Consider the following 26217-nt stretch of genomic DNA (forward strand, 5'->3'; position numbering starts at 1 on the left):
ACAGACAAATACAGCAGGTCCTCAAACAACCTCATTTCATTCAATGCCATTTCCTTATAATGATGATGAGAAAAAACATTCCCAGCTTAGGCCACTGCCAGTGTGGAGTTTGCATATTCTCCCCATGTCTGCTGGGCTTTCTCTGGCTACTCTGGTTTCCTCCCATATCCCAAAGGTGTGCACGTTAGGTGAATTAGTATGTCTACATTGTCCCCATTGCAGTGAATGTAGGTGTGTGTGTGAGTGCGCCCTGCCATTAAATGGTGTCCTGTTCATGGATGGTTCCCACCTTGTACCCTGAGCTGCTGGATCAGCTCGGGCCACTGCAACCCTGAACTGGAATAATTGGGTAAATAATTATCTTGTTTCTGTTAATCTTTCTTAAATGTATATATGGCTTACATTTATTTCAGTGTTAATTTTAGAAGTGTTTTGGGTCTTAGAAGTTTGGTGATGTTTTTGTGACCAGAAATGTCCTGTAGGAACTTAGCTCTCGTTTATGTAAATTAGCCGATGCTAAAATCAATTTTGTTTTACATTGTTTCACTTAAAGCCACAGTTTCCAAGAACCAGGAAGGACTTAACTGTGTCTGAAAACCTGGTTAGCTCCTAATTGGAGTAACTGGGTTAAAGAAGCGTTTGAAGATATTATTTGTTGAACCAGATCAAAGAACATTGCTACTTTAGGGTATTTTCTGGAACTGAAATAACTAGATCCATTTCTGTTTTTATATTCACTGTAATGTCATTGGAATTGTATAGCAAATTTTAACTTGTCTTTTGCCTGTCTGCCTTAAGGGTAAATAGAGATTTATCATTTTTCTTAAGGAGCTGTACAGTAATCTTTCATTCTTTTTATTAGGAACCATTTACAATTCCTACTGTCCACTACTCATCATTGTGTTCTACTTATTCCAGAGTTCTGTCTCCACCTGTCTTCATTTTTAGGGGTACTGTTTTTTAGGGGTACTATTTCTGTGTTTGGAAATGTGAGCAGATGGCAGTTTCTGCCTCAGCCCTCTTGCTGGGCCATTGTCTCGTGGGTTGTCTGCTGTTCCACATTTAACTAATTGTTATTTCAGCTTTATCAAAATTTGTAAGTTCCCAGTTCTTTTGGACTTCTGATTAATTCAGCCTGATTTTATTTAGGGCGATTGAGTATGATTAGCCCCCTCCCATTTTGTGAATTTTTCATCTTTTACCAATAAATGTCATTGCAATTCTTTGCTTACAAGATGGCTTGAAAGATGCAAGCAATGATGGATTGCTCTTTACGTTTTAAAATATTTATTGGCATTAAATTGCTGAAATAATATGGTTTTTGCAACCTTTGTGTTTCTATGCATTTTTAACCCTACACTCTGTGAGTCTGTGGTTTCTATAAGTGTCAGGAATTTTTCAATAAATTGAAAATTAATTATTCAATTTATTATCCTTTGGAATCATGATCTATTTGGACAATTCCATCTTTGTTCGGACTATACAGTGGACTTGAGTACCTAAGTGAAATGGAGCAGGTTAGAAAAAAGTAGTTTATTTTAGAGTAATGAGAGTTACATTACAGGTCCCCTGGCATGTTCCCCGTTGACCTTTTTTGATGTTTTAATTTAAGCATCTCAAGCAAGGCAAGAGTTAATCTCACCAGGCCTTGAATCCTATCCAAAATTGGATGTTAGGATAGATGACACATACATTCTGTAACACTAATTAATATTGCCAGTTAATTTTGATCACTTTCTACAACATGTCTCTGAAAGATCTTACATCTCCATGGCATCTAATGAGGTGTATTGTGAAATGGTTTCATATATTAAAAATACTGAACTACAAAATTCATGCAGTTTGCTTATGATCACTCTGAAGCCCACCATAGGTCTACTTTGGGAGCTCAAGTCTTACTTTTTCTGTGTATTCACAAGACACTCAGTCTATCTGATTAAGAAGATATCTGGTGATGTAAGTCTGGAAACACACATATGTAGTTTTGTTACTTGGAAATATGTGTTTCCAAAATAAAAAAAAAAAATGAATCAAACAGATTTTTTTTTTTTTTTGAGGCGGAGTCTCAATCTGTCACCCAGGCTCTAGTACAGTGGCACAATCTTGGTTCACTGCAACCTCCACCTTCCTATTCAAGCGATTCTCTTGCCTCAGCCTCCCAAGTAGCTGGGTCTACAGGTGTATACTACCATGCCCAGCTTATTTTTGTATTTTTAGTAGATACAGTGTTTCGCCATGTTGGCCAGGCTGATCTTGAACTCCTGACCCGTAATCCACCCTCCTCGGCCTCCCAAAGTGCTGGGATTGCAGGCGTGAGCCACCACGCCCGGCCGATCAAACAGAATTTTTATAAAGTTGTCTTTAAAAAAAAAAAGTATACAGCTGTTAAACATTTTCAAAGTGAAGTTAATCAATACCCTGTACTTTTAGTTCCTTAATTCTTTTGATCTTTGTGCCATGATTTTTTACTATTAGTTAAGAAAGAGTAATGAACCAAAGAACAAGAAGTAGGAGGAGAAAATAGTTGCCTGCTTCATTTGACAATAGACCATTTATCTTCTGTTGTTTGCCTTTCTTAAAGTACTGACAGTTTTTGGATATTTTTTCCCCCAGTCACTTTTTGTAGCCTGTATTTTTTTGTTTATTTTATTGAATAATATAATTATTCCCTCAATATTTAATGGGAGCATTTGTTTAGTCTGTTGAATTCCATGCTGGTGCAAGAATTACAAACAGCCTCTAGTCTGAAGCTGATACAGAGAGTGGTTGGACATTATTTGTTTCTTCATCTTTTTATTAAAGGTACTTGGGTTGTAACATTTGGTGGTTACTCCTTCCTTTAAAAAACAAATTATATCTTCATGTACAAATTAGAGTAATTAAAAAAAACTTTCTGTGAGAATTTGTCATCTGTAACATATTAAATGGAAGAGAGTGTATTTTGTTGATATTCACAAGAGTTGGATAATTTACTTGTTACTTTACTAGATGAGGCCAAGATGAAGAAAATGCCCATTTGTTCTGCAGTTGGCTGATTAGGTTTACTTTAAATATAAAGCAAGTTACACAGCAGTTAAGAGTACTTTAACATTCTTTTCTTTTAATATTAAGGAATAACACATAAGTTGGAAAATTAAATAGCCATGTCGAGTAGTATAAGAGTATCTTTCTAATTTCACTTCCTGCAATTCTGATAGAAATCCTTCCCATGGGTGAGACTCCTTAGGAAAACGTTCTGAATTTAGAACACTGGTTTAAACTACATTATATTTTTTTTACTTTTCCAACCAGATCACACTATAAATCCAACCTGATTTCTAAGTAGAATATAGATGTGGCTTGAGCTAATGAATTGATTTTTGTGGGTTTTTTTTTTTGTAATTAGCAAGTATTTGCATAGAAAAGCTTTTTTAAAAAAATCAAAAGTTACATTTTTTCGTTAAAGAGTGTTTGAAAAGTTTAGAAAAGGAGGAGAGAGACACATTACTAATCTTCCAAACCCCGTCATGGTTAATATTTTCATATATTTACATAGTTGTTCATGGTACATATAACCAACCATTTTATGTTCTGCTTACAGTTTTCCCCAAATTATTACATAGTCTTTATGAACATAATTTTTAAGGGCTGTATAATATTCCATTGAGTGGATGTATGCAGTTTACTTAGCTATTTTTCAATTATTAGATGTTTCTCCTTTTTTCCCTATTATAAATAATGCTCTGATGAAAATCTTTGTGCGAAAACTATTTTCCCTTTCCGGTTCAGAATATTTCCTTAGAGTAAATTTCTGAAGGTAAAGTTGCTGGAATAAAGATCTCAATATTTTTAAGGCTGCTGGGTTTTTTTTTTTTTTTTTTTTTTTCTAGATGAATACTTTTTTGTCAGTGTGAAATGTTTATATTTGGACAAGAGGGAAGGAAATCTCTGTTTGCTGACTCATGTTTTTATTTTGCACTTTAAACTGATAAGGCCACTTAGCTTTTGACATAAACTAAGGCAGGAAGTACAAAAAGGGGGAGAAAAAAAGTAGTTGTCTTGCCAAGGCCATAATATCATGGACTCATTTGAGTTCCTTATAGGAGGTAGGTCACCTGTTTCACTTGTATATTAAAAAATGCTTAACTCAGGTGAAAATTAGTCATCAGCCTGCATTTTGTTTTGTCTGTGCATGTTTATATGCAAAGTGCTATGCTCCTTTCACTTTAATTTTTGTGAGTGGCCTCATGACATTTACCACCCAACTGGCTTCTGTAGTGTTTGGATGCCCTTGATTTAGAATTTTTTTTTTTTTTTTTTTGCTCCCAGTATGAAGAAATTTTTCTGTATTGAAGATATTACCCTAGTTGTCTTTCTAAAATGTAGATCTAATCATGCTAATTCTCAGATGTAAAACCTTCCACTTGTCCACATGATAAGATTCTTCAGTCTTGCCCCTGCCTTCATATCAGCCTGTGTCATCTCCAGCTGGATTAAACCCTAGCATTTCTATCACGTGTCTATTAAAACAAGCCATTTGGAAAAGTGGTTTAAAAATTCTGGCTTTAGAGCCAGGCAAAATAGGTTCAGATCCAGGTTCTGCCACTTATAGCTGTCTACGTAACTTTGGACAAGATGCTTAACTTTTCTATATTTTATTTTCCTTATATGTAAAATAAAGAAAATGATAGTATTTACTTCACAGTAAATACTAAGGCATTGTTGCTGAGATTAAACTGGTTAATATATAAACAGCAGTTAACAGCGTTTGTCAAGTAATGAACACACAAAATGTCTGCTCTATTTTGCAAAATTCTGCTTATCCTTTAAGTCTGATGTTTTCTCTTGGAAAAAGAAGTTCTGGAATCTCTGGAATTGTTCTTTCCTTTTCTGTTTTTATATATTATTGTTTGTAGGCTGCTATAACAAAATACCATATAGACTGAGTGGCTTAGAAACAACAGAAATTTATTTCTCAAAGTTATAGTAATTGGGAAATCCAAGGTCAGGGTACCTGGATGGCCTCTTCTCACTGTAACCTCACATGGTGGAAGGGAAGAGAGATCTCCCTGGGATCTCTTTTATAAGGGCACTAATTCTATTCATGAGGGCACCATCCTCATGACCTAATCACCTCCCAAAGGGCTCGTCTATCTAGTTCTATCACTTTTGGGGTTAGGATTTCAACATCTGAATTTAGGGAGGGGATACAAATATTCAGACCAGAGTGGTGTTGATACTTGTTTTGTAGCCTTTATCACATGGTATTGGTTAATAGTAGGTAAATGCACAGCATGTGGGCCTCCTCTTCTATTATTCTTGTGCCCGTGGGCAACGGTATAATCATGGCATTTCTTCTGACTGAGTCCCTGGAAGGTCACCTAATAAAACATCTCAGTAAAGTCCTTTAGAATTAGCATGCAGGTTAGCAATTTGCTTTATGGGAGTTAGTTGTTTACACACTGGCTTTCCCAATGGATTGTGAGCTCCTCCAGGATGTTAGACATGTTTGCCTCTGTGTCTCCTGTGTCTAGCACTGTGCTAGGCACTTAGGAGGCACTTAATACAGCTTTGTTGAATGAATGCCAATTTGAATAGTTAAAACGAAAATCTGAAATGGTGGTTCTTACATACTACATTGCCCAACACTCTTGCTTTATATAACAAGTGATTTTGGGGGTATTTGTTTAAATGTATTTGTTATATATTTTAAAATAGCCCCAAGTTATTTTGATACAAACTTAGCCATTCTGTTTAAAAAGTATTGGTTAAATGTTAAAAAGCTGTTTTTGAAGTAGAAGAAATGGACATATAGAATTTGAAGAAATACACTCCCTGTATAAATTGTTCCTAGAAGCCTAGAAAAAAGTTCTTGTTCTTTTGCAAAACTAACCTTTTAGTAAAAAGGAAATTATCATATCAATAGGTACACTCTGACCAGGTGTGACTCTTGATAATAGCATAGTTTTGTTTTCTCTTTCCTTTAATGTTAAATGAAAATCATGCCAACTTCAAAAAAACTAGTAAATTTGAGTGAACTCTTTACTTGAAGAAGGAAAACAGCAGACTCCCTATAGCCTCCCAAATGAAGTTCACACTCTATATTTGGCTTTCTAAATTCTTCAGGGAGCTAAATTATTCATCAGGCATTTGGTGAGAATCAGCTGTGTGCCAGGTACTATGCCAAGTTCCAAAGGCAAGAAAATAATAAGTTGGAGTCCCACATCATTTTCATTTCCTGTAGTGAAGATGACAGATGTGTAGATTATCACAATGTAGCTGTAGACATGCACAATTTGCCGTGACAGCTATTTATAATAATTATATTTTTTTAATTTCTGAGGCTCACTAATGGTTTCCCCCATTCTAATCCATTTATTGGTAATTTGTGCCTTCTTTTTTTTATGTATCAGTTTTGCTAGGGATTTATCCAATTTTATTAGTATTTTCAAAGAATCAACTTTAATTTTATAGGTTTTCTTTAGTATGCTTTAAATTTCTGCTTTCATTTTCTTCTACTTTCTTTGAATTTATTTTTCCTTTTAAACAATCTTTGGTGGGTATTAGAGTGTTAGTTTTCAGCTTTTTTCGTTTTCTAATATATGCATTTAAGACTATAAATTTCTCTCTGTGCCTTGAGCCACATCCTACATTTTTGCTGTGTTATTTTTGCAATCATTCAGTTAAAAATATTTTCTATTTCCGCTGTAATTTCTTCTTTGACCCTTGGGTTATTTTAAAGTTTGGTTCTCTTCAATAACAATGTTTTTATTGATTTCTTAGTTATAGTAAGATCAAAGAATATATTCTGTATGATTTTAGTCTTTTGATACAGATTGAAATTTGTTTTGTTGTTCATTATATGGTCAATTTCAGTAAGTATTCCATGTGTATTTGAAAGTGTTATGAATTGTACAGTTGTTGAGTGCTGTGATAATATGTATATAAATTGGATCAAGTTTTTAAACACTTTTTTCCCTGTATCAATTGATTTTTGTTTGCTTGTTTTATCATTTACTATGTTAATCTCCCACTAGGATTGTGGGTTTGCCTGTCATTGTGATTGTTAGTCTTTTGCTCTATGAATTTTGAGGCTGTTACTATTTACATAAAATTTGGAATTTAAAAATCTACATGGTGGCTCAACTCATCAGTATAAAATGTCCTTTTTTTCTTTTTTCTCTTTAAAAATCTCTGGTGATACCTCTTACTTTAAAGTCTATTTTATCTGAATGGATAGCTATGCCAGCTTTTTGGGTAGAATATGCATAGTATATATTTTTCCACTCTTTTGCTTTCAATCTTGTGTTCTTGTATTTAATGTGTGTCTCTTTTAAGTACAATCTAGTTAAATAGTGTTCCCCCAACTCTATCTCTTAGTTGTCATATTTTAGTCTATTTATATTTAAGTGATTGCTTATACTTTGGGATTATATCTAAATCTTACTATTTTCTATTTGTCTCATCTGTTGTCTCCTTTTCATATGTTTTGCATTAATCATTTTTAAAATTTGTATTTGATTTTTAGAGACAGCTCTCACTCTTTCACTCAGGTTGGAGTGCATGATCCAACTCTGTCACTCAGGTTGGAGGGCATGATCATAATGCCTATCATAACTCCTAGGCTCAAGCAGTCCTCCTGCCTCTGCCCCCTGGCTGGCTGAGACTACAGGCACATGCCATCTTGCCAAACTACTTTTTTACTTTTTGTAGAGATAAGGTTTTTCTGTGCTGCCCAGGCTACTCTGGAACTCCTGAAGCTATCCCCCTACTTTGGCTTCCCAGAGTGCTGGGATTACAGGCATGATCTACCACACTGGGCCAATCATATGTATTTTTTTAGTTCCATATTTTTAACCCATCTATTAGCTTAATTTTTAATGTATTCTCTCAGTTGCTTTATTATGACATGAATTCATAACTTATTATACTAATAATAAATTATACTTTACCATGGACTGGATAACACAAGGACCTTAGAATGCTAACTTCATTTATCTCTTTTTGCTGTTGCCACGCATTTTAATTCTACATATATTTTAAACATCATAAGACATTCCTATTGTTGTTTTGTGAAGTCAGTATTCATTTAAACTTACCCTTATTTCCTCTTCAGGAGCTCTTCCTCATTTCCTGCAGTTCTTTGCTTATTTCTAGAATCTTTCTCCTTCTGCCTGAAGAATTCTTGTTAGTATTTCTTTTAGTGACAATCTGCTATAAACCAGTTTTCTCAGATTTTGATTGTTGGAAAGCATCTTTATTTCACAATCATTTTTTGAATGTGTTTTTCCTCTAAATGTAGAGTTTTAAGTTACCAGCTATTTACTTTTGGCACTAACGATGTCATTTCATTGTCTTCTGGTTTCCATTGTTTATGCTGAAATGTCAGCTGTCAACCTGATTACTTACTTGAAGGTAATGTAGCTTTTTAAAGAGTTTTGTCTTAGGTTTTCAGGAATTTTACTGTAATATGACACATTGAAATTTGTGGATTTCTCTGTGTGTATCCTTGGAAGCTGTAGGGCTTCGTGAATGTCTGTTGACAGTTTTGGAAAAATCCTTGGCTAGTATCTAAAAATATTGCTCTGTTACAGTCTTTCTTCTTTTCCTTTAAGACTCTACTTACGTGGTGCTAGACCTTTCACTAGATCCATTATGTCTCTTCAGTTCTTTATTTTTCATTTTTTTCCCTCTCTTTGCATTAGTATGAGCATTTTTTTACCAATCTTCCTGCTCACTAATCTTTTATTCTACTGTATCTAGCCTGTTGATAAGTTCATCCTATTTAAAGTCTCAGTTACTATATTTTTCAGTTCTAGAATTTTTATTTCATTCTTCTTTATGGATTCTAGTTCTCTGTTAAAATCTTCAACCTTGTCTTCTCTTTCCTTGACATACAAAGTAGTAATCATTAATACTTTAAAGTCTGTTTCTGGTAACTCCATTACCTGGGTCACCCCTTAGGTCCGTTTCTATTATGTTTTGTTTTGGTCACTTGGTCCTGTTCTTGGTATGCTTGATAACTTTTGGTTCATTGCTATACACTGTGAATTTAAAATTGTAGTGACTAAGGTTGATGTTGTCTTCCTCTATAGCGAAATTGTTTTTCTTCTGGCAAGCTGTTAGAGAGCAATACACATCACCTAGACCAAGGCTAGGATTAAGATGATTCTAGGTTGGTTGTAAAGACTGCTCCATTTCATTTTTGCCCTTAGACTGGGGCATATTCCTCCAGGAGACTCCATTGAAAGCCTAGACTATTTACCAGGGTTTCTCCTCAGCAGGCCCTCAACTCCATTTGTTGTGGGTTGTTATTTTGGGGTTCTTCAGCACTATGAGGCTACTAGAAGCTCTGCTTAGTTTGTAAGCCTCTTAGTTACCTCTTTCTGCTTGGCTCCTAGACCTTTTGCTGCTCATAGCATAGCTATCGGCAAATCCCTGGAAAGGTAGAGTGGTGACAAATATTCATCTCACTTCATTGCATTTCCCCTTTCTCCAGGATCTTGGCCCCCTCAAGTCCTGCATGCCTTGATTCCTCTTTGATGCCTTTAAAAAACTGGGCTTTTGTTTGTTTTCTGGCTTGTTTGTTTGGAAGGAGGTTGGTCTGATATGTGCTACTCCAGTTTAGCCAGGGTTTGTACAAAGTTAGCCTCCTTAACCTTTTTCACATTTTATGTTTTCATGTGCTGAAGGGTAAATAGAAAGTTTAAGTGAAGCAACTTGGCTGAAGAATTTGGTACAGTATGTGTCCATGTGCTTTATTCCTTTTATGTCAATAAATAGCAAAATTTTTAAAGCAGGAAATGTATTTCCTGTCCTATTTGCCCTGTAACCCATAGACACAGGCTTGTTCACTGAAGAAATACCCTAAAATATTACTACATTTATATAATAGGAATTTTCTTTTAGCATAAGATATATTTGTAGAACAAACCAAAAAACAGAGATATTAGACTAATTTTTTTTTTTTTTTACTCTCTGTTGCTTTCAGTTTTTGTTGATTGAGATATTTTGAAATATATTTTTAGAGGTTATAAGTGAATCTAAATCTAAAATATTACAATGTCTTTGGAGAACTTGGACTTTTTAACTTTGTTGCTTTTATCCCAGAGCTTTTGCTAACAGTGGCTTACTTTTTAAACTGCTTCTCAGTTTACTCATCTGAAAAGTGGCAGCAACTGTATTACCTAGCTCAAAGGATTGTGAAAAGCATTAAATGCTATATATCAGTCTGCTTTGGTTGCCATAATAAAATATCATAGACTAGGTGGCTTAAATAACAGAAATAGATTTTATCTTCATTCTGGAGTCTGGAAAGTCCAAGATCAAGGTTGTGGACAATCCAGGCTCTGGTGAGGGCTCTCTTCCTGGCTTGCAGATGATCGCCTTCTTGCAGTGCCCTCAGTGTGTGGGCATAGAGGCTGGAGGAGGGAGATAGCAATCTTAAGACCACCAGTCCTATCAAATTAGGGCCCCACCCTGATGGCCTTATTTAACTTTAATTTACTTTCTTAGAGGCTCCATCTCTAAATATAGTCATACTGAGAGTTAGGGCTTCCGCATATGAATTTAAGGGGTCACACAATTCAGTGCACAGCATACCGTATTACATAAAAACACTTAAAATAGTACCTAGCACATGGTGATTACTTAATAAATTTGGTTGTATGGTAGAGATGATTCTAACCATTTTTTTTTTTTCTTTTGTAGGTGCTGACTGGGTTACTTTTTTAAACACTAGGAATGGTAATTTCTACTTTTCTGGACTTCAAACTAAGAAATTAAAGAGACTTCTCTGTAAATAAACAAATCTCGTCTGCTGTCCTTTTGCATTTGAAGACGCCTTTATTTCACCATATCCAAGGACTATATAACTAGTGCTGTCATTATGAATGTGACAAGTTTATTTTCCTTTACAAGTCCAGCTGTGAAGAGACTTCTTGGGTGGAAACAGGGCGATGAAGAAGAAAAATGGGCAGAGAAAGCTGTTGATGCTTTGGTGAAAAAACTGAAGAAAAAGAAAGGTGCCATGGAGGAACTGGAGAAGGCCTTGAGCTGCCCAGGGCAACCAAGTAACTGTGTCACCATTCCCCGCTCTTTGGATGGCAGGCTGCAAGTCTCCCACCGGAAGGGACTGCCTCATGTCATTTACTGCCGTGTATGGCGCTGGCCGGATCTTCAGAGCCACCATGAACTAAAACCACTGGAATGCTGTGAGTTTCCCTTTGGTTCCAAGCAGAAGGAGGTCTGCATCAATCCCTACCACTATAAGCGAGTAGAAAGCCCTGGTAAGTGAGTTATTTTATGTTGATACGGTTTGTGTGCCCAGTACCAGATTTGTGTTGTTCAGAACATCGAAATAATCCCTTTCCTTATTTTTAGTTGTAATTTAAAAATATTCAGGGAAACTGTATGTGTGTGTCTGTGTGTATGTAAGAGAGAAGGCCCTTGAGTGTTTCATACATTTTAACAGCTTAATCATCTCTAGTTAACATTATGTCTTGGGAGCAGGCTATGACAATTGTCATTGTAGTGCTAATACCTCTAATTTTTAATAAATTTTCTTTCTAAATTTATTTTTTATGTCTCACATGGTTCTCTGCATTTCTCTAGATAAAATTAGCTATGAATTGTATTCTAAGGGAAGAAAATTAGGAAAGAAATGCAGTATTGCTGTCTATATGCTTGAAGGAAGTACATCATGAGGATAGTTGCCAGTGACTTAAACCATTTTGAACTTAAGAACAGCATTTTTTATCGTCTGTGTGACTTTTGCTGTGGCATGTTTCCTGTGGTGAATATGAAGGAATTGTGTTCTTCTATGGAATTATTTGATACTATTACTTTATAAATATACCTAGTTTTTAACATGTATAGTCTTTTGGAAAGGTACAGTAAAGGATATGTTTTAAAATTTGTACGGTTTTGCCCTCAAGTTAGAATCTACATTCTAGACAGTTGGATCATTGGAAAGTGATTAGATATTCAAGCACTTACATGTCTCATCGTCAGATTGGGACCAATTTCGTTAATGTATTGGCTGTTAATAGTTACTGGGGTACTAAGGCTGTACATTAGAGTCACATGGCTCTCCTCCCAGAAATCCTGATCCTGGGATAGCCTGGTAATCTGTGTTTTTAACAAGTACTTCAGGTGTTACTGATGTAGCTATTGGATTGGTGTTTGGGAATTACTAAACTAGATCGTGTAATAACATGGTTTTCAAATAAAAGGCATTCTGTATTTTTGTGGAATATTTAAGACATATTTTTTAAAAAGATTTTAAAGACGAATAGTATAACAAACATCTTTGTATCCACTACTCATTTTAAGCAATAAAAGATTACATGTCAACTGGAATCCCTGTTTTTGCTCCTCTGATCCTGCTCCCTTTGGTAACCACTGTTCTGAATCTGACGCTTATCATTCACATGCATGTTTTTATACTGTTAATACATACGTATGAGTTCATGACAATATGTAATATTTTATATATTTAAAAATGTTATATAATATTGGAGTTTCTTTGTACGACTTGTTTATGTTCATCCAACATGATGTTTTTGTGATTTCTAGATTATATACTTTAGGATTACCTTGTTAAGTCCTGTGAAAAACACTTTGGGAATTTATTGGAATTTCATTGATTTCATTTGGGGAGGACTGGCATAGTATGCTCTTAAGCATAATATTATTTAGTGCACTTTTAAGTTTCTACATACAGCCCTTGCACATATTAGATTTATTTCTAGGTAACTCGTTTTTACTGTATCCTTCTAAAAGTTACATTTGTTACAGTTGCTCTTGGCTAAGAGAGCATTGCCTTTTTTCTAACAACTGTGCTGAATTCTCCTTACGAGTTCCAATATAGACATTCTTTACTGCTTGTTATATCAGCTGTGATGTAGTGTTCTTTTTTCTAAACTCAACACAGAGGTACATATCCCTCTTCTAGCCGGAAATGGAAATGGAGCTGAGAGTTTTGGAGAGTAAAATGTAGTGGATAAGTAATATGTACCAGCATTATTATTTAGGCACATGATTTTTCCGATCCTCGTAGTAACCTTTAAAAGTATTAATACATAGGGAAGATTTTAATTCTGCTGCATATGCAACAGAGAGGGATCTTTTAAGATGCAGACATGATCCTCTTGTTGTCCTGCTTTTCACTGCTCTTGGGAAGTCCTCTAGAGAGGTCTGCACATTCTAGTCCTTGCCTCCCTTTCCAACTTCCTTTGTACTCTTGCACGCTTTGTGTGCTTGAGTTCTGTGGAAACATTCCATGCACATTTCCTCTATCTGTACCTATTTCTCCTCCCTCTTTGCCTAGTCCATTCTTATTTATCATTCATGTCTAGCACATAGTCATTACTTAATAAACTAAGTAATTGTGTGATGGAGGTCAGTTTCATTGGGAAACCTTTCTTGATACCTCCTTCTCCACACATATCTCCCTATTCCACTTGGGGAGGTTAGGTCTCATTTCCCGTAGCAACCTGAATTTCTTTAGAATGTTCGTCACACTTGTAATGATTGTTCTGTTGATCTTCTCTGCAAGATAGTAAATAAAGCTCGATGAGGGCAGGCACTGTGCATGTTATTAACATCTCTATTTTTAGCAACAAGCATAATTTGATAAATGCTGTTAAATGATAAGGCTGACTTTTAATTTAATATCATCATTTGGCCATTTTTTTAGAGCTGAATTTTCAGTTTGTCTATACCTTTTGACCATCTTCTTCCCTTCTTTGGTCATTTTATGGCTGTTACACCTCTGATACAAGGTGAAAAGTTAAAACCAATACTGAGATGAATTTGTTACTCTTAATAACATATGTGCTAATAAAATAATGGGCAAGAGGTGGAAAACTGGCTTACATAGGCATTTTGAGACTCCACAAATGCCATTTCAGCCTCCCCTTTACCCAGGAATCTTGTGAGTTATAGAATAGAACAATTCTGGAAAACATGGAAGCTGAGGCTAAGATCTATTTAATTTGAACATATCAAGATTTTATGTATATTTTTCACATTGTGAAGTGACTGATGTGGGAATTGGAACAAAGGACTTTTTCCAGAGACCACTGTGAAGCAGTCTCTGTACCTTCTGAAGAGAAACTCTACTAAATCAAAGTGCAAGAAGCAGCCAGATGTAGTGGTATGTGCCTGTAGTCTCAGCTACTCAGGAGGCTGAGGTGGGAAGATCACTTGAGCCCCAGAGTTGAAGGCTGCAGCACACTATGATTGTGGCTGTAAATAGCCATTACGTTCTAGCCTGGGCAGTGTAGTGAGACCCTGTCTTAGAAAAATAAGGTTAAAAAAATGCAACATAGTGAAACCCCATCTCTACTAAAAATATAAAAATAAGCCTGGTGAGGTGGGGGCGCCTGTAATCCCAGCCACTCAGGAGGCTGAGGAAGAAAAATCGCTTGAACCCAAGAGGCGCAGGTTGTGGTGAGCCGAGATCATGACATTGCACTCCAGCCTGGGGGACAAGAGTGAAACTCCATCTCAAAAAAAAAAAAAAAGTGCAAGGGGCTCTAGCCCCTCACACTGCCAGAATTGAAAAGTCATTTCCCCCTGTAAAGCCCTATAGAGTACACCTGGGTATTATTTCTGTGAAATCAGAAAAAGGGGGTCTGGAAGTCTAAGCTGCACGTATGCACAGCTCAACACTGAATGATATTGAACTTTGTCACTATTTTACGTCTGATGAAGTATCTCAAAGAACAGTTTAGCAGTTTAACGTATTTAAGTCTCCCAAACTTGGTGTTTTCTGCTGAGGTCCCAATGACTCTTGAAAAAAACTCAAAAATTGAGAATATTTAGGTTTAGAGTAGTGGTTTTCAAAGTGTCATCCACAGACTAGTAGCATCAGCACCACCTTGAACTTGTTAGAAAAGCTAATTATTATTTTAAAATTGACAAATAATTGTATATATTTGTGAAGTACAGTGTTATGTTTTGGTATGAGTGTACATTGTGGAATGATCAAATGAGGCTAAGTAACACACCTGTCACCTCCCATGTGTATTTGCTTATTTCTTGTTTTTGTTTTTGTTTGTTGTTTTTAATTTCTTTTTACTGCCTATTCTCTGAACCTTTTTTTTATTGAGGTGGAGTCTCGCTCTGTTGCCCAGGCTGGAGTGCAGTGGCACGATCTCGGCTCACTGCAACCTCCGCCTCCTGGGATCAAGAGATTCTCCTGCCTCAGCCTCCCCAGTAGCTGGGATTACAGATGTGCTTCACCATGCCCAGCTAATTTATGTATTTTTAGTAAAGATGGAATGTCGGCCACACTGATCTCAAACTCCTGACCTCAAGTGACTCTTGGCCTCCCAAAGTGCTGGGATTACAGGCTTGAGCCATCGAGCCCAGCTGAACCTTTTTTTTTTTTTCCACCATATTAATTTCTTTTTGGTGAGTACATTTAAAATCCACCCCTAGCCTAGGCAACATAGCAAGACCCCGTCTTAATTTTTTTTTTTTTTTTGATTAGCTAGGCATGGTGGCATGTACCTATAGTCCTACCTATTCAGAAGCTAAGTCAGGAGGATCACTTGAGCCTAGGAGGGCAAGCCTATAGTGAGCTATCACCATGTTGCTGTACTCCAGCCTGGGTAAGAGAGAGACCCTGTCTCAAAAAAAAAAAAAAAAAAAACCCCACTCTAAGCAATTTTGAAATACACAATGTTTTATTAGCTATAGTCACCATGCTGTGCAATAGATCACCAAAACTTACTACTCACTCCTAGCTTAAGGTTTGTACGCTTTGACCAACATTTCCTCTTTCCATGTTCACCCCTCCCTGCAGCCTCTGGTAACCACCATTCTAATTCTACACTTTACTTTTATGAGTCGGTGACTATTTTAGATTCCAAATGTAAGTGAGGTTGTGCAGTATTCATCTTTCTGTGCCTGGCTTATTTCACTTAACAGTAATGTCGGCCACGTGTCACAAGTGACAATTTCCTTTTTTAAGGCTGAATAGTATTTAATTTGAAAAAAAAAGTTCAGCATCAGTAATCATCAGGAAATGCAAAAACTGCAGTAAGATATACCTTTCACCTGTTAGAATAGATGTTATCAAAAAGATGAAAGATATCAAGTGTTGGCAAGGTTGTAGAGAAAGGGGACAGCCATTGTGGAAGACAGTATGGCGGTTCCTCAAAAAATTAAAAATAGGACTACCATATGATCCAGCAGTCTCACAACTGGGTATATGTCCAAAGGAGGTCAAATCAGTGTGTCAAAGAGATGTCTGCGCTACTATGTTCACTGTAGCATTATTTACAATGGCCAAGGTATGAAATTAACCTAAGTGCTCTTCAGTGGATGAATGTGTAGAAATACAAATTCTTAAACCCTTCCACAGACCGACAGTACTGAATCAGACTCTGGAGATGGGGCCAGCCATCTTTGTTGTAACAAGTTCTCCAAGTGAAACTGATGCTGCAAAAGTTTGAGAACCACTGGGTTAAGGTATCCAGGCAAGTCATCAAGTCCAGTTGTCTAGATGAAGTTGTCTTGAATTCAGAAGAGATGCTAATGAGCTAGTCTTTTAAATCTTCCAGCATTTTTAATTTTGCATGTTTGGATACAGATAGAAAATTGCTCTTTCCAAAATTTTCCTTCTGATATTCATTAAGATTAGCCCTCTGGCGGAATGGATAAGTTGTCTTTAAGTGGGTGGGAAAGTTGGGGAGAAGTCCATGCTTTTTGTTATTCGGCTCAGTGCAAGTTTTGGAATTGTTCTTTAGAGTGTACTATCTCTATTTCTTTGACAAAAATAATATTACGGACTGGAGTAATTGTTGTTTTTCTTTAACCTATGTCATTTATTTTCTTATAAATAAAACAGCGTAAAACAGTTTAAAAAAATGGTAGTGGAGAAAAACAAACTTATGGAAACATTTGCCACAACTTGTGTTTATTATAGTTAACAATGACAAGTGTGAAAGGAGAAAAACCTTTCTTTTGTTGAAATTTGCTACTTTGACCATTGCTGAAAGATAGATCTTTGGGAAAGTAGAAAATGTTAGGAATTTCTTTTTCTGCAAATGCGTGAATACTTACAGGAAAGAGAAAGTTCCTGGAGCTTCTGAAGACTATGACCCTGCTGATGATTTAACAGGTGGACTATTTACTTGGACTTTTACTAGTCTTCAGAATCAAGGCTACTTATTAGTGGTTGAATTAAATGTAGGGTTTATTTTTTCTTACCAGAGTAAATGCTGACAGTGGTTAAGCAAGTCATCTAACTCTGGTATTGAGAAGACCATTCAGTTGCTATCTTCTGCTATTAAAAATGCCTTAATGGAGATTACCTGCCATTGGCCTTTTTTTTTTTTTTTTTTAGTGTTTTTCACATGGTTCTTGAAAATTATCTTTTGCACTTTGAACTTAATCAGCTTAAAAGGGCATATTAAATCTGATCTTGAAATTCTGAGATTTCAGTTTTGATCTTTAAGATAACACGCTGGCATTAGCTTCCAGGTGCTTTCATTTTCAGCATGATGGCTGCCAGCTGTTTAAAATTCACGTAAAATCCTCTTCACCTGTTGACTGAATGCATGTTTTCATGCTTTGGCTGCCTCAGTCACTGTGTAATTCGTGTCTTGGTAAATTTTACCTTGAAGAGAAAGTCTTAAAATTATAGAAATGGATGACAGATTAGTTCCCACCAGGAGCCAAGAAGAGAGAAGAGGGGAAGGGGAGTGGATGTAGCCATAAAAGAGCAAAGTAAGGGATCCCTGAGGTAGTGGCAATTGTCTGTGTCTTGACTATATCAATGTCAATATTCTGATTGTGATAATTTTGTAATATTCTGTGATAGTCTGTAATATTCTGATTCTGTTAAGTAAGATTTCTCTGTTATCCTTAAAACCGCATGTGAATCTACAATTATCTTGATCTAACAAATAGTTTTGCGTAAAAAAAAGCAGCTAGTTCAGCTTACAGCTCACACTGGTGCTTTTTGTGCACTTTTCATTTTGTCACACAGAATATTAAAAAGACAAGAGTGGAGATGTAATAAAATTAATGTTTTTAAAAAACAGAAATAGGCCATGCGCGGTGGCTCACGCCTATAATCCTAGCACTTTGGGAGGCCGAGGCAGGTGGATCACCTTAGGTCGGGAGTTCGAGACCAGCCTGACGAACATGGAGAAACCCCATCTCTACTAAAAATACAAAATTAGGTGGGTGTGGTGGTGCATGCCTGTAATCCCAGCTACTCGGGAGGCTGAGGCAGGAGAATCGCTTGAACCTGGGAGGCGGAGGTTGTGGTGAGCCAAGATCACGTCATTGTACTCCAGCCTGGGCAACAAGAGCGAAACTCCGTCTCCAAAAAAAGTGGAAAACTTTAAAAAATGTCTTGCTTCACCACATTGTGAATGTGTTTTTGTTGTTTTTGTTTTTTGAGATGGAATCTCGCCCTGTCGCCCAGGCTGGAGTGCAATGGCACGATCTCAGCTCACTGCAACCTCTGCCTTCCAGGTTCAGACGGTTCTCCTGCCTCAGCCTTCTGAGTAGCTGTGATTACAGATGCCTGCCACCATGCCCAGCTAATTTTTGTATTTTTAGTAGAGACGGGGTTTCACCATGTTGGCCAGGCTGGTCTCGAACTCCTGACCTTGTGATCCGCCTGCCTCAGCCTCCCAAAATGCTGGGATTACAGGTATGAGCCACCGTGCCCGGCTGTGAATGTGTTTTTATGACATGTCTGTTTTAACAAAAACTTTCAGTCTAATTGAAGTTTTTTTTTAAGTTTTTAAATATTTGGGATTAATTAGCAATAATATTTACTATAAAAATTAAAATAAGGCATTATGCCTTGTGTTCCTGCATGTCTAAATTTGTTTTCATTCAGACATTTAAAGCACATGATAAACTCCTCAGGAACTGTGCCTGCCCCAGAAGGTTAACATGTAATTACAGCACTGTATGCTAAATTGAATAGAGGTGTGGACAGAGACTGCAGCCAACTCTTACACACTGGATAGAGGCTACAGCTAACTCTTATACACCCAGGAGTAACCACAGAAAAGCTTACTTACTCAACTCATACATATAACACATGGTGTTTCAGCTTGTGTGGTGATGGAATATATGTGTATGTTTCAGTGTAGAAAGGACTTAAATCAGTTTACAGGTAGACATACAATAAAATAGAAAAGAATTACTGATAAAATAGACCAGGGAAAACACAATGAAAGATCAAGACTAAGAAAAACTAGCACAGAGGTGTTCCATAGGAGTTACTATAATACATATATACTACTATGTATAGTTATTATATATTGGTAATCCTAGTCTGCATGTTTTTTGTAATAGTTTTGGTGTTGGGGAGAGGTGTAGGTATTAATAGCTTGGAGATGAAGGAAGAAAGTTTTAAGAGGAGATACAAATCAGCTTTAAACTTGAAGGTTGGCTTCTGGGCAGAGCCACTGAGGTGGTTGCAGAGGCTTCCAGCAGGAGGGGTGCCTTAGGGTGGAGTGGGTGCCCCCTGGCTTTTGCAATTTCTCTTCCACAGTCCTCTCAGGGCTCCAGTCTTCAGTTTACATGAAAGTTATTTTTTGGCTTTTTGTTTTGGTTTGGTTTTTTGAGACAAGATCTGGCCCTGTTGCCCAGGCTGGAGTGCAGTCGTGCAGTCATAGCTTACTGCAGCCTTGAACTCCTGACTTCAAGGGATCCTCCCACCTCAGCTTCTCAAAGTTCTGGGGTTACAGGCATGAACTACCATGCTCAGCCTGGAAGTTCTTTTTTGAAAAAGCTCAAGGTCACTACTTAGGTTTCTATCCACACAGCCAAGTAGACATAGAGATAAGACAGTGAAACCCTCTCCAGGATTTTATCATTGGCATTGGCTTATGGTTAATTTTATCGTTTTCATCTATAATATTACTAGAAACAGATAAAATAATATAGTCATGAGTAGGATTTTATACCCAGATCTTTTAGTGGATTCGTGTTAAATCCTAGGCAAAATGTGAAGCTTGTTATTTTAATTTTTTTCTTTTCTGAGCAACTGTTCTTAAATGCATTATTTGTGGCATTTGTTTGGGGTTATTAATAGATGAATAGATATTGTTTCAGCCATTACTTTATGTTACTTTCACATAAATTGTAAAAGTAACATAAATTATTATACATCGATGGAAGCAGACATCTAGACAACTACAATGTTATTTGTTTCTGGGCAGAATTTTTCTATCGCCAAATCTACTTTAATTTGAAGTTTTAAGACGGTAGTCTATAGATCATACAAAGTACCTTTCTCGTACTTTTTCTTTCCTGATGTTTATCTTCTGCTTTATTATTTTTCTTCTTCTTCTATTTCTGCAATATTAGGTGGGCAGGAGAAGATATTTTCAGATCTTTCAGATTCATTTAAAGTGCAGCTGTCTTCCACCCTCCATTGCTAGTTCATAGAGCAGAAAGAACACCGGCCAGCCAGCAACTGTTAAAAAGAAAACGAAAAAAAAAGTGGCTGAAAAAAACTAGCAATTTTGAAAACCATACAAAAACATTTGTCATAATATTTTAAATTAAAAGAAAAAAACCAGAATAATATTTCCAGGACTAGCTTTGGGTGAAATAATTGAGACCTTCTGAATTGTGCTTTTTGGCTTATTATTCCCACATGTGGATCATCCTGAAACAATGAATTCTTGTAGGTTTGAGGAAGTTTTATATGTGGTTGGGGTTGGGAGGAGTCACAGGTGATTTGCCCCATGTGGGAGTGCCCTATGGCCTTGCTGGACACTTGGAAAAGGGAGAGAAATAGAACGGGATGATCGGCTTATGTAATGATCTCAGGCTGGTTAATTTGGTTTTACTTTCAGCTTTTTTGGTGCTAGATATCAAAAGGCCAGAGAACAGACCAGAGATTGCTTTCTCTCAAATATATGTTCTATCCCCTTGCCATTTTCCCCTTAAAATGAAAATATTCTCTGGAAAGACTAAGCATCATGACTAATAAGCATGAATTAGCCAGATCATCAAACCTCTGCCCTGATATTTGGAAAAATGAGATTTGTTTGGGGAGGAGATGGGGAAGCAACAAGGGTTTATTTGTTTTGAAGAAGCAGAGCTGGAGGATTTGGAGCAGCTGTAGGGTGGATACCATGAGCACTGTGGTAAAAATCCAAGAGGGCTTGCAGAGTAGTAGAGCTAAAACCCCCACATTTTGTTAATTTGCCACTTTAGCTGGGGATTGGTGTAGTTGTTTGATACTGGTGCTGAATCTAGTTTGAATGTCTGCATGCAGACTCGTTTCCCCTGGGTTTGAGCTGGGCTGGGCTGGGCTGGGCTCGGCTCGGCTCCGCTCGGCTCCGCTCGGCTCGGCTCGGCTCGGCTCGGCTCGGCTGGGCTGGGCTAGGCTTCCCCGTGTATGGGAGATAGAGAGATAATCACTTGCTGCTTACCCACTCCACTTTCCTAATTATCATTGCCCTCAGTCCTCAACAGGATTTCTCTAGCACTGAAGCCTGACCGTAATACTCAACTCCAGGTCTGCTCCACATAAAACTATGTAACTAGAGGTAAATGTAATTTCCTTGATAAAATATCTAGGGTCTTGGAAATACGTTCTGTGGCTTAAATCAAGATTTAGGTCAACAAAGGAGTGTTTGGCAATTTTCCTCCAGTTCTCTAAATTGTAATGTTCATGTTCTGGAATCTTAGCAGGTTTTAAAAATGGAAAACCAGGTTTATATTCTGCTATATCACTACCCTGGTTCTAAAACAGCTGTCCAAGAGATGCTGTTGTTCTTCGTTCTTTACTCTTTTGCATGAAAAAAGCCATTTCTTATCTAAATGGTGGCCTGGCATGGTCTGGCTTATGTGGTCGCACATCACCTTCACTTGATTAATTGCCCAGTTGCCTGACTGGGATGTTCACTGAGAATAAAGTAAAAGAAGAGTGATTGTATGAGGAGTATTTGGACAGCTTATTATAAACTAAAAATAAACATATAAATGATAACAGAGTGAAATTGCCTTGTATGTTTTTTGCCTTTGTTTCCCTGTAGTTCCCCTATCAGTTCTAGCTCGCTAGCTTTGTAGCAGATTTTGCAGTATTTTTCATGTGTGACAATATCTTCCTTTGAGCACATGAGAAGTTTACCCAGGATATGGTGGTGTGCCTGACAGGTATTTAAGTAAGATGATCAAGTTGGGAGAAAAGTTGTGGATAAATGTCTATTCACATATAATTTACAACTTTTAAATAGGAAAAATAATAGCGAATCTTAAAATGTTATTTAAGAGAAAACTGATGGGAACATGTCACAAAGATCCAGAGGCCAGCTTGTGACAAATCTGAGACAATTTGATCAACAGAATAATTAAGGACAGAAGTGAATTATAAACCACTGGGAGAAAAACAGGAATCCATGCCGATGATGAATGGGGGAGAAGGAAAAGGCTCTTGCTCACAGTAGAATGCCGTTGCCTACCAGTAAATGTAGAGTTCTTTAGGATATTCTGGACAATAAGGCTGTTTAAAGGAGATACTTATTTCTCTTTAGTAGTTAAAATATGGTGGGGAAGAATCTAGGGTTAGAAGGCCTGGACTGAATTTTGGCACTTGATAACTTTGACCTTGTATTAGTCATTTGCCCTCTTTGAGCTTGTGTTTGCTAACTCATAAAATGGGGGAGTGGTTACATCCACTTTTCAGGTTGAGGATAAAATTAATGCATGTGAAAAGGCTTTATGTACTAATGCATTCTTGAAACAATATGACTGAAATAGTGATACAAGGAACATCACTTCTGTGTATCTTTCTTAGAATAGAAACAAAATTAGTAACATAAGCAACTTTTCATTAAACAAATATTCAGAAAATGAATGATATTATTAGAATAAAAATATTAACAAAGTTAATGACTTTTTATGCTTCCTGTGTGCTAGACGCTGCTTATCACTTACCATCTATTCTCATTTAATCCTAACCACGACTGCAGGAAGATGGTACCAACGTGGCTACTGAGATGTAGAATTTGAGTAAATTTTTCACACAACTTTTATCTGGAGAGCCAGGATTCAAATTAAAGCCTAACTGCAAAATGCATGCTGCTAACCACTGTACTGTACTGCTTCCCACAAGAAGTCTTTTCTTTAATCAGTTTTCTCTCAACAAAAAGGAGGGGCATCCAGAGTTTTTGGTAGTAGAGAATGATCATATGTGCACCAGCTGCATGAGTTTTGGGCTGCAAGTCCACATCTGCCCTTGAAGTGTTTATGGAGGCTTGTGTTTATTTCCAGTTGATCAGTAATGTTTTTGTTTTTGAGACAGAATCCCACCCCGTCACCCTGACTGGAGTGCAGTGGTGCAATCTCGGCTCACTGCAACTTCCACCCCCCCACCCCTGCCCCTGCCCTGGGTTCAAGTGATTCTCCTGCCTCAGCCTCCCAAGTGTCTGGGACTACAGGCATGCACCACCACGCCTGGCTAATTTGTGTGTGTGTATACACACACACACACATATATATTTTTTAAATGGAGTCTCACTCTATCACCAGGGCTGGAGTGCAGTGGCAGAATCTTGGCCCACTGCAACCTCTGCCTCCTGGGTTTAAGCGATTCTCCTGCCTCAGCCTCCTGAGTAGCTGGTATTACAGGCACCCGCCACTACGCACAGCTAATTTTTTGTATTTTTAGTAGAGATGGGGATTCACTGTGTTGGCCAGGGTGGTCTTGAACTCCTAATCTCATGATTTGCCTGCCTCAGCCTCCCAAAGTGCTGGGATTACAGTCATAAGCCACTGCGCCCAGCCTAACTTTCGTATTTTTTAGTAGAGATGGGGGTTTCGCTATGTTGCCCAGGCTGGTCTTGAACTCCTGACCTCAAGTGATCCACCCACCTCGGCTTCCCAGAGTGCTAAGATTACAGGCGTGAGCTACTGCGCCTGACCATAATGTTCTTTATTAGATATCAAGTATCTCATTTTCATGGAATGTATTTAATTGTGTCAAATATAAACTCAGAATGAGCCAAATATAATTAATTCAGCTGCAGTTACAAATTAAACAAAGATGCCTGGGTGACACCTCGGTTAGTCATTTACATATTGATAGTGCAATAGATGATTACACACCATAGGCTAACTGCTTTATGTGTAGTGATGACTGACTGTCACTGAGTGCTTATGGAACTTTGTTAAAACTAACATGTGCAGCATTGAGAGACACCATAGCATAGTGGCTAAGAACTTGGATTGTGGTGCCAGGCTGCCTAGGTTTGAATCCTGTCTCCCCTCGTTATTGGTGATATATTCTCTATCTCATTCTCTATATCTCATTTTCCACTTTTATAAAGTAGGGGTAATGTAGTGCCTAGGATCAGAGTTGTTACGAGGATTAAATGGGTTAATATCTGGTACAGCTTGGTATATGGCACTTGGTACACACATGCATAAGCACCATATTAAAAGAAAATCTGAGAAGTACTGTTATTCCTATTTTCGATTAAAAGTGAGGTTTAAATAGTAAATTGCCCTAGTTAATCGGCTAGTAAATAAGCAGAATTTCCAATTTTGGAACTGAAAAACTAAAACCTGCTTTTGACTGTTATTATACTTCATGTGTAGCTTTTGAAAGTATCTTTTTTCTCCTGATGTTTTTAGGTTATATCCTGAAGTTTTTTCCTACCTCTAACAACTTTCGAAGTCTCTAATAACGTAGCACCTTCCTTCTGTGGAAGTAAAGCAAATAAATACTTGGCAAAGGAAAGGAAGCTACTGGGGTGAAAGCAGGAAGAGAAAACTAGGTTTGACAAACTGCTGTGTGCCACCATTCTTAATTCTCAGAGTGCTGTTAAGGGCTTGCTATCCCTTTGGGGAAACTGAAGTAAGAATTTATGTCACCTAAATTCATACAGCTAAGACCCTGGGCTATCTTGATCCCAACCCAGTGCTTTTTCCATGACACTATGCCTCTTGACCAAACAAACTGGACCCTATAAATTTTCTGTAAGCTTACTAGAAGGCCATGCCAGTCTTCTGCATGTCATTTGGATTTATATCTGTATACTATCAAAGAATCAGGACCAACACTGTGTAGAGTTTTTTATAAGTGAAAGGGATGATCTCTAGAAATTTGACTTACAATGAGAAAAATTGAAGTTCAAGTCCCACAGCTACTTAGAGACATAGATAGGGCCAGACACCTAGCTCTCTTGCCAGTACATGTAGTAACGTTTGTCTCCTGTACCTAGACTCTATTCACCCAAAATTGCTGAAGGTTTTGACTTGTTATATCTGGGATGAGGTATAAGAATCTGCCTTTTTAAGTAAGTATCTAATTCAGGTGCAAGGAGTCTGAGGGCCGAACTTTCAGAAAGACTGGTTTATATGAACGCTTATACTAGACAGGTCAGGAATAGCAATACAATTTACGAACATACAATAATTGAAAAAACATTCACTCAGGACTGATTAGTTGCCGGACACTGGCATCTATTTTCTTTCAAAAGAAAGTCAGTTCTACCCACAAAGGCATTACAGTCCAGGTGAAGTAAAGTCAAATTAGCAATAAAATGTTGCAGATGCTACAATGAAAGTCTGTGTGGGGCACCCTGAGGCAGAGGGAGGAATTCTTTTCTACCAGGGGTAGGTAGAAAGACCAGGAAAGGCACCATGGGAGTGCTGTTAGAACTGAGACTTGGAAATACCGCCAAGTGAGCAAAGGTGCAGAAGTATGAAACCAGCAGATGAAAACTGCAAAAAGCCCCAAAGATAGGTTGGAGCAGGAATCTGAACTAGGTCATGGAGTCATAGCAGATGTTCTGTGGGTGCCCAGAGAAGGTATTTTTCAAGAAAATAATCTGTGGTATACAAAAAGAATCGTTGGCCTGGCATTAGCTAGGAAGTTGGATTCTCAGAAGTTGAGTTAGATTTAGGTGATTTTTAGGTAAATTTAGTGGCTTTTAATGCTTGATGATATTATTGAATGAAATTCATGTCTCTGTGAAATTATGTTCATATGTTTGTCCTTTAATATATTTGTACTTGAGTAATTATACTCCCAGAAAGTAAATACTACAGTGTTGCTACCTTTAGGCAAAACTGTCATACCTTTTAAAAAGATCTTGGCCCCCAAAAAACAGAAAAATGGAAAGAATTTAAAAAACAACTTCCACAATCTCTTTCCAGTTTTATAGTACTGAGTGATTGTCTAGTGGTTGTGAGCAGACCTTGATTCACAACCTGACCCTCAATTAGCAGCTGTGT

At 37.3% G+C, this 26217-nt stretch overlaps 1 protein-coding gene across 7 annotated transcripts in view; it reads left to right on the plus strand.

Moving 5' to 3' along the window:
- SMAD1 (SMAD family member 1) overlaps positions 1-26217 on the plus strand; it is a 77615-nt gene that overhangs the window by 23292 nt on the left and 28106 nt on the right. For 6 of the 7 annotated variants that reach the window (XM_033215392.1, XM_033215389.1, XM_033215391.1 and 3 more), the window contains exon 2: positions 10690-11267. In XM_033215392.1, the coding sequence (XP_033071283.1) occupies positions 10868-11267 (400 nt within the window). In that variant the 5' untranslated portion in view covers positions 10690-10867. Of the gene's footprint in view, positions 1-10689; positions 11268-22425; positions 22431-23595; positions 23599-26217 lie in introns of those variants that run through there. The other variant, XM_033215393.1, reaches the window with a different exon arrangement.

Source organism: Trachypithecus francoisi, unplaced genomic scaffold (assembly GCF_009764315.1).
Source record: "Trachypithecus francoisi isolate TF-2019V2 unplaced genomic scaffold, Tfra_2.0 Lachesis_group1, whole genome shotgun sequence".
Taxonomy (NCBI): Eukaryota; Metazoa; Chordata; class Mammalia; order Primates; family Cercopithecidae; genus Trachypithecus; species Trachypithecus francoisi.